The 9,232-nt window shown below is 43.7% G+C and overlaps 1 protein-coding gene across 1 annotated transcript; it reads left to right on the forward strand.

The window, feature by feature from the left end:
• Positions 1-1,581: 1,581 nt before the first annotated feature.
• Positions 1,582-9,232, forward strand: LOC119317169 (inositol phosphorylceramide glucuronosyltransferase 1-like). The gene is made up of 10 exons (XM_037591579.1): positions 1,582-2,006; positions 4,312-4,432; positions 4,591-4,776; positions 5,321-5,469; positions 7,100-7,207; positions 7,319-7,456; positions 7,547-7,687; positions 8,169-8,448; positions 8,531-8,654; positions 8,949-9,232. Exons 1-10 carry the CDS (start codon positions 1,752-1,754, stop codon positions 9,070-9,072), a joined length of 1,626 nt encoding a protein of 541 aa, XP_037447476.1. The 5' UTR covers positions 1,582-1,751; the 3' UTR covers positions 9,073-9,232.

Consider the following 9,232-nt stretch of genomic DNA (forward strand, 5'->3'; position numbering starts at 1 on the left):
GCATGTTGTACGCATGTACGACCCCGTCCAAGGGTTGTAGCCGCCGGCCCAGGGCGGCGGGGGCTGCTGCCCGCCGTAGCAGGGCTGTGAGGATTGGCCACCACCTCCACCGCCACCTTTCCCTCCGCCTTGACGCTGACCGTCGCGACGATTCCCGCCGTTGCGCGCCAGTTGGGGCAGCTACGGTGCCAGGGGGGAGCGCGTGCGGCGCGGCAACTGGAGGGCGAGGCGCCGATGGTGGTGTAGAGGCGCCGTGGGAGAGGCCGGCGGCGAGGGCGGTGTGGTCAGCACAGGTGCGGAGGTGCTTCATCCGCCGCTCCTCAAGACGAAGATAGGCCACCGCCCGCTTGTAGGTGGGGTTGACCATGAGGGTGAGGTTGGACGCGGCGTTGTTGAAGTCCTCGTTGAGGCCGGCGGTGAGCATCGAGAGGAGAAGCTCATCTCCCACCTTGAACCCGACGTCGTTGAGCTCGTCGGAGAGGGTCTTGAGCCGGAGACAGTAGGCGTTGATGGTGGAGTCGTTCTGGTGGCACCCAAAAAATTCCTGCTGCAAAAAAATAATCCGTTGAAGCTTGTTGTCAATGAAGAGGCCATTGATCTTGGTCCACACCGTGTAGGCATCGTCCCTATCGTGAACGATGGTGTGGAAGATGTCCGGAGAGACGGTGAGGAAGAACCACCGGATGAGGGTGGCGTCGATGGCCAGCCAGTTGGCGTCGTGGTTGCCGGCGAAGAAGTTGGAGAGGCCGTCCACATGATCCCGAAGATTGTACTCACAGAATAGAAGATTGAAGTAGGTTTTCCACACATAGTAATTGGCGGAGGTGTGGGAGAGGGCGATGGAAACGTGACCGGAGAGGGGGATGTTGCGGATGTCCGCGGTGAGGGGCTCTTCGGGTTCGGTCCCATAGGAGGAGTCAAACGGGTTGCTAGGACCGGAGGAGGAGGACCAAGCCGACATACACATGCTAAATACAAGAAGGAAGACCCGGAGTACAAGAATACACATGCTAAATACGTATACTCAACACGTATAGAAGCACTTCTGTCGTACGTACATTCGAAAGTGACGAACCAACATGTGGTTGGATGGTTAGAGGGACTGTGGTATCCAGCCCATCAGGATTCAAATTCTGGTGCTTGCATCTATTCCTGGATTTATTTCAGGATTTCCGGCGATGCGCATTCTATGTGAGGAGACGTTTCCGTCGACGACGAGGTGTCTATGGTGACTTTGTAAATTTCAAGATGATATGCCGGTTCAGTCTTTCGGAGGTGCTTATAGAGAGAGGGTGTGCGTGCGTGCGTTCATAGGGATGAGTGTATGCGCGTGTATATAAGCACTTGCGTCTGGATTGTATTAAAAAAAACATTCGGAAGTGTATACGTGCCTCCGGCCGAAGCTTATTGTGTGTTGGTCCAGAGAAGCAAAACATGTGCCGTGCAGCCGTCCGACCTTTCCAGCTCGGCTCCATGTTCCTTCTCTCAAGCCAACGAAATCCACCTGTAGGCGCACGCGCTCGCAGAGTTGTAGCCATCGCCGTTCGTCCTGGACTTGAACGGCCAACGAAAATTCCAAACTCCACACTCTCTTTGACGGAAAGGAAAACGGGCCAACAGACGAGGCGCTGCGGGAAACCGTCGTTGCTCCTTCCGCCGCTTCCTCGGCTCTTCGCCGCGCTTTCCCCCCTCCACCGCCCCTCTCTCTCTCTCCTCCCCGCGGCAACCGATCCGGCCCGGCCCGGCTCGCGATGCGGTGGAGGCCGCACAAGCTGGGGCTCTGGGCCGCCCTCCTCGCCGCGGTGGCCCTGCTGGCCGTCGGCGGCGGAGGCGGGGTGGCGACCGCGGCGGGGGCGGAGGAGGCGTACGCGACGCTGCTCTACGGGGACGAGTTCGTCCTGGGCGTGCGCGTCCTCGGGAAGTCCATCCGCGATATGGGCACCCGCCGGGACCTTGTCGTGCTCGTCTCCGACGGCGTCTCTGACTACTCTCGGAAGCTCCTCGAGGTATGCGCGCACATCTGTGCTTCAGTCGACAAGTCAGCAAAACTGGTACTATGAGCTTGCGTGCTGATCGGTCCTATTTGTTAGTTTAATGTTGGACCGGGCCAAGATGGAGCTCGCAGCTTATGTTTCTAGTTTGAACTTAGGCTCGTCTCTCTCTCGTACTTTAGTAATTCACTTGTGCAGTTGTGCTTCATCATGATGTAGAATCAAACAACTGTGCGTGCACTGTGCAGTAATGTCTCATTGGTGCAGAAAGCTCACGGATAGAAATACAACCCATCTCAATTCTCAATTTTACTTGCATTTTTGAAGCGCATGCTTTGGCACTTAGATGCCGAGTGCATCTATCTTTTCCTCCGATATGTGTACTGTGGTGTGAAGATGGAGTGTTAGAGCTGGGAACAAACCCTGTGAATTGTGACTGCGCAATATTGGTGTACTGAGTATGCTGATGAAGCAAACCCGTGTTACAGGAACACAAGTAAATATTTGACACATTTAGTAGGTCTAAGGAAATCTGTTAAAAGGAGATATGGTTCTATTTGTGTCAATCCCAGGATGAGTGTAGCAGTCATTAGTACCACTATTTAGAGGGAAGACTATGATGGTACAAATCCATCCGCTCTGAGAGACTTTATGGGATTTTAGGTTCATTACTTCATTTGGTAGATTGTGGCTGTGAGGGCATTTTTATTTCTTTGTAATCCAATCTTTGACTACAGTAAGATTAAGGAGTACCTACGTGTTATCATAATGAATACTTCAGCAGATCCCCGTCTGATTTGCTTTAAATCATATTCCCCACCCACACAGTTTCTACACTCTGTGATCAGGGTCTTAAGTTCACTTGCGTCTATGGAATGCCCTTTTAAGTTATAATGAGGAAGCTTAGGGCATCTCCAAGGGGAAGTCATTTAATATGGGTCACCAAATATCCACGGGCATGTCCGGACGTGTCCGCGGACAGCTCAACCATCCAACCGTATTCATCAAATCCGGATGAGTAAATTGCAAAAAACCACCATAATTGGGTCCAAGTTATCAATGCTTCAGGAAAAAACCACCAGAAAACATGCATTTTGGTGGGTGTTTGATGACTTTTGCACAATTGTGGTGGTTTTTTTTTGCAATTTACTCAATCCGGACTGTAGGCCATGACTGACAGTGGGCCAGGCTGACCGAGAGGGGAAAGAGATGACTAGGACACATGGGCTGTAGGAATATGTGGTCCAACTGACAGTGCGCCAGGCGGACATCTGGACTCCCGCAAACCTCCCCTCAATTTGGTGCCAGTTTGTAGGATTTCAGACTTCCGGACCAGTCCAGACCGATTTGGTGACCCGGTTTGGATGGCTAAAAGTGTCTGGACTGTGACCCGCGTTGGAGTTGCCCTGAGAGCTTGAGAGGTTGTAGGGATAAGACACTGGAGGAGGGGTTGTACTGTACACTTTGGTGAGTGATCAGGTGCTGTGAATGGTGGCAGGGAATAGACAGAGAAACTAGGGGTATGGTAATGCTCTAGGAAGTGACTAGTCGTTCTTGTTCTTGTTTAAGACTCGGATTGTGCAACACTTGATACTTTATTGATACTCTCCTGTGGTAATTTGAGAAATATTCTAGAATCTACATCCCTCCTGTGTCTTCTTTGCTTTTTTTTTGAGGGAATCCTGTGTCTTCTTTGCTATGCATATGTACATATATACATGGGCCTCATGGGCCTAGCTCTAACACACAAAGTTGATCGCTTACCTCTTATCACACCAAAGCTTCAATAGTCCTCCTCTTGGCAGCCTTAACTCTGATAGCAGACCGCACGATCATATCATCTCACTCAAGCATAACGTAGCTCATTACTCCCTTAAGCTGTTTACAGGGACACTGCTGCTTGTTTCTTGCTCCTCTAGGATACTAGATTTCTACCAGCAAAACACAAAAAATATGTTTAATAACACGCATGGGCGCACACGCAATATCTTAGCTCTTAGGTTATATTATGTCAGTGGTTAGCGATTCAGAGTATGCATAAAAAATAAAAAAATATCGAAAGGTTATACCTTAAATACTGCATCATTAGAGCTTTATGTGCCTAAAACCTCCAGGGCCATCCACTAACTGGAAATGGGTCCTAAGTGAGATACGATGTGGACCCTGTTATAGTTCTTTACTTTGGAATTTGACATGATTTTTGGAGGCAACTTCACTCAGCAGACCAAAGAGACCCAGCATTGTCTTTATTTTTTGTGACATCATTTTTTTTCAAATTCTGTTGCAGATTAGTACCCACTTCATTTTTGATATATGACAGGCCGACGGTTTTATAGTGAAGCATATAACGTTGCTGGCGAATCCTAATCAAGTGAGGCCAACAAGGTTTTGGGGTGTGTATACCAAATTGAAAATATTCAACATGACTACCTACAGAAAAGGTATGCTTGGATAGCATTTTTTCTACCCTTTCATGAATTTTCTTATTTTTTGCATATCTTTTTGGTTTAATTAGATATATGCTATTCTGATTCAGTTTTAGTTTGTTATTTTTTATTATTGTGACACAACACGTTTCTCATAGTTTACTGTTTTCCAGTTGTTTATCTCGACGCAGACACCGTTGTGGTGAAAAGTATCGAGGATCTTTTCAACTGTGGAAAGTTCTGTGCAAACTTGAAACATTCTGAGAGAATGAATTCTGGAGTAATGGTTGTTGAGCCATCTGAAACTCTTTTCAAGGATATGATGAACAAAGTTGACAGCTTACCTTCTTACACGGGAGGTGAGTGCATTACCGTACTTATCGTGCATGTTTTTCTTGCTATTTTGTTTCCCTTTTTCTTTTTGAACTACTCCCTCCGTTCCGAATTACTTGTCGCATGTATGGATGTATCTAGATGTAATTTAGTTCTAGATACATCCATTTCTGCGGCAAGTAATTTGGAATGGAGGGAGTAGGCTTGAGTAACTCATTGCTCTATATTTGTCCAACTGAAAATTACCCTGCACCTTCTGTCCTTTGGAACATGGTATGTCAAGGAAAGCAGTAGTCCTTGTTTGAGTAATTGAGATGAACAATGTGAAGAAAGTGCTTTTGCTACTCAATATTTGTATTACTTGCTTAGAGATTTCTGCATACTCTGGGAACCTCTTTTCCCTCAATCACGTGATGGTTGGAGCTTTTAGTTAATTTAGAGGAGCTGTTGGTGCTGCATATGTACATATGTGAAATGTGTTTGTTGTTGTCCTTTCTGTTCTACCCTTATCATTTTTTTCATGTTTTATATCTTATAACACTGAATTAGTATATTGACTTGATCATGCAGGAGATCAAGGTTTTCTCAATTCGTATTATGCTGAGTTTGCCAATTCCCGTGTTTATGATCCCAATAAACCTTTAACACCTGAACCTGAGACGCAACGCCTCTCCACATTGTACAATGCTGATGTCGGTCTTTACATGCTTGCGAATAAGGTTATACTCTATGCACTCACATATTGATCATATATTTGTTTTGCATTCTCTGATACCGACAGTGTTGTTACTACCCTTCCCCGGACCCTGCGCAAGCGGGAGCTACATGCACCGGGCTGCCCCCTTACTATTACATTTTTTAGGAAGCATGACATTAGGAACCCTGTATACTCAATCCATCATTCAAGTTTTTTCTCTTCTCGTGTTAACAAAGAAAAAAAATCTCCTAGAATTCTAGTAATACATTTGAGATTATCTTTTATCCTGGAGTATATTCGTATATGTTAACAATACATTGAAAAGGTTTTTATTCGCTAAGCATTTCATGTTTTGTTTGAAGCCTTCTATCGTATCTTATTTGAACCTTCTATTATACTCCCTCTGTAAACTAATATAGGATCTTTTAGATCACTAAAGTAGTGATCTAAAAAATCTTATATTACTCCCTCCGTCCCATAATATAAGACATTTTTGCAAGCTATATTAGCTTGCAAAAACATCTTATACTGTGGGACGGAGGGAGTAGTTTACAGAGGGAGTACTTGACTAGAGGTATTGGAATTATTATTTTCACTAAACATTAGAATTAGATAATGTTCCACTCCTTGAATGGAATGTTGCGTTAAAACTGAAAAAAGAGAGTTTGTATCAAGCTCTCTTGATGTAGCACACTAACACAGCTGGTGCTGAGTTTTGTTCGATTCCTTGAAAACTAGCTCTTTTTACTATATCTTCTACCGGTTCTCCCTTTCAAATTCAACTTGACCTGGGTTCGAATCCCCACTTCCTCCTCTATGTACTCCCTCCGTTCCTAAATATAAGTCTTTGTAGAGATTTCAACAAATGACTACATACGGAGCAAAATGAGTGAATCTACACTCTAAAATATGTCTACGTACATCCGTATGTTGTAGTCCATTTGAAATGTCTAAAAAGACTTATATTTAGGAACGGAGGGAGTATATGCCAAGGGGTTTCTTCCCCTTCAGCCTTCATTTAAGTCTCTTCGGAAAATTCAACTTAACCTAAAACTGATCGAACCTAATTTCTGACTTGGTTCGAAGGATAACACCTACTACCTCCGTTCCTAAATGTTTGTCTTTCTAGAGATTTCAACAAGTGACTACATACGGAGTAAAATGAGTGAATCTACACTCTAAAATATGTCTATATACATCCGTATGTAGTAGTTCATTTGAAATCTCTAAAAAGACAAATATTTAGGAACAGAGGAAGTATTATTTTGGGAAAAACATATGGAACCAAGTTTTGGTTTTCTGTTTTTACGTATAACAGTATGATTGGAAGCATCTCACCTGTTGATTTTCCAAATCCCGGCCCTTTCCTGTGGATCTGCCTACTAGCAGTAACTGGCTTCCTAGCAGCGGTTCTTCCATCCCTGTTTTTGAGATGGCCTTGTCTTATGTTTCTGTAGAGCTTGATTAATGTACAAATTTGGCATTAGTGCTCAAAGCACCAATATTTCAGATTTTGACACAAACTTTTCAATATCGCACTAACACTATCACGAGATTTAGGACACAAAATCCTTATGTGAATTTGTTGTCACATACCATTGACGCCCGCCTGTTGATTATTTGTGAAACTTACCTTCTTACATTTGCTTCAGTGGATGGTCGATGAGAAAGAACTTAGGGTTATTCACTACACACTTGGACCTCTTAAGCCGTGGGACTGGTGGACAGCTTGGCTTGTTAAACCTGTAGCTGTATGGCAGGTAATAAGCTACTTCTTTTTGACGGGCTAATAAGCTACTTCTCGTGTGGTTCAAAATGAAACGTTAAGTAGCAGCATGATACCAATGAACTTGTGTTATTTATGGTTGCAGGATGTTAGGCAAAATCTTGAAGAATCTCTTCCTGGAACTGGTGGAGGGAAAAACCCTCGTGACCAGTTGGTAGTCAAAATTCTCTTCATTCTTCCCATTTGCATGCTGTTATGTGGTTATTATGGATCATGCTTTCAGGTTAAAGTCCTTTTCTTGCTGAAAATATTTCCTTTAATTTCATAGATATTTGCACTTAAAAGCTGATGCTTGTTTTATTTTTTTTGACAGACTAATAAGGAGCTGTTGAGTATGAGAACTCTGTGTGCTTTTGCTAGACAAGCTCGCTACAAATACAAATCTGAAGAGGAACTTCCGTCTTATTCAACAGTTGGAGTGGCTTCATCTTCCTTTGGTATATCAAATCAAAAGGTTGGTTCCTTTTCAACTGTAAATGGTGGATTGTAATTCTTGCTACTAAATAAGTACACAATGGTGTCTTGCTATAGGTATTGAGTAAAGTTAAAGAATATAAGATGGCCATTATTGTCCTATAAGAAAACATTTTTTTATCAATTTTCGCTAGCCACTTTTAAGTAGTAGCCCTTTACGCGCTGTTAGTAAATGGTGTCATGCTAAACAGCTGTGGCATCAATATACCATTCAAACTTCTTGTTTATGATAATAATTTCGTCTATTGAAAACCTGTAGATTCATATGAATGGTAAGGTTTCGTTTTCTTAAACAAACTATTCAAGTGTTCACATGGTCACAGACAGAGGAGCTATCTTTATACCGCTTTCACTATTTATATTTAGTCCTGACTGCTCGCACGTATCATATTTCATTCCATCTTTCTAGTAAACAAGGTTACATTCATGACCATATCTTGATGACTTCTTAACTCTCGCAGGTATCTACTGGAGCACATCTGAAGTTGCCTTCTTATTTTGGTGCAATCGCTGTGGCAGTCTGTTTCATGTGTGCATTGATATCTCTTGCATTTGCCTTCCTTGTTATTCCACGGCAAGTGATGCCATGGACGGGTTTGCTGCTGATGTTCGAGTGGACCTTTGTGACATTCTTTTTGTTGTTCGGGAGCTACCTTCGTTTTGTATACAAATGGGGAAGTTTTAGTGCAAATCAAGCTGGGTATGGCAGTTTGGATTTATCGGAGAATCATACTGGCACAGGTACGTTAGCTTCTAGAAATTTTGTGTCACCTTATAGTTTCTTGTCCAAGCTGAGCTAACGGACGCTGTGGTCTGTTTGCAGGCCATCAGCAGAATACGTCTGATTGTGACACAACTTCAGCTTTCTATTGGATGGGGATGGCTACCATCTCTACGATAGCACCATTATCACCAACCGTCCTTGGCATAACTGCCATTTTTGCAAAGTAAGATAGTAGGTGGCTTCTTGTCTATGTCTATGCTTCTTCATTTCAGGGTACGACAAAATAATTTGACTGTAACTTGGAAATTCTTTTAGTCCGCTTCCAACCCGTCGAAACTGTACTAAGTTGTGATTAAATTCAAAATGTTTTCTGGAAGTTGCTCCTGAGCATGAGATATCTTAATTGGCACTTCGCCATAGGACTTTTTACATGGACAATTGCAAGCTTGCAACTGTGATGTTCATGTTTTTGTCATGTGTTTGTACTGTCTTAACAAAATTCCATTTCCTTTGGCAGACTTGGGTTGATGGTAGCGGGTGGTGTGGTGCTGGCGTCATTTATGACATACGCTTCGGAGCATCTGGCTATGTCCGCCTTTGTCAAGGGTCAAAGAGGTAGATCGAAAATCCCCGAGAGGTAGAAGCAATTTTTTGTATTATGTGTTCCATGTGCCCATGTTGTATCATAAGTCTGTAAACACAATGTTCTATGATTCATTTATTAGTAGAAAAATGCCCAGGAAATTGGATAGTTGCACTCATGTGCAACTTTAGTTTTACAAGGTGTATTTCTTCTTTTAA

Source organism: Triticum dicoccoides, chromosome 6A, assembly GCF_002162155.2.
Source record: "Triticum dicoccoides isolate Atlit2015 ecotype Zavitan chromosome 6A, WEW_v2.0, whole genome shotgun sequence".
Classification (NCBI taxonomy): Eukaryota; Viridiplantae; Streptophyta; class Magnoliopsida; order Poales; family Poaceae; genus Triticum; species Triticum dicoccoides.

What these genes read in the sequence shown, in the direction of transcription:
- LOC119317169 (XM_037591579.1), top strand. Translation starts at nt 1,752, where the DNA reads ATGCGGTGGAGGCCGCACAAGCTGGGGCTCTGGGCCGCCCTCCTCGCC. An exon ending in TTTACATGCTTGCGAATAAG is followed by an intron (nt 5,470 to 7,099) that starts GTTATACTCTAT and finishes CATTTGCTTCAG; the next exon opens with TGGATGGTCGATGAGAAAGA. An exon ending in GGAGAATCATACTGGCACAG is followed by an intron (nt 8,449 to 8,530) that starts GTACGTTAGCTT and finishes GTCTGTTTGCAG; the next exon opens with GCCATCAGCAGAATACGTCT.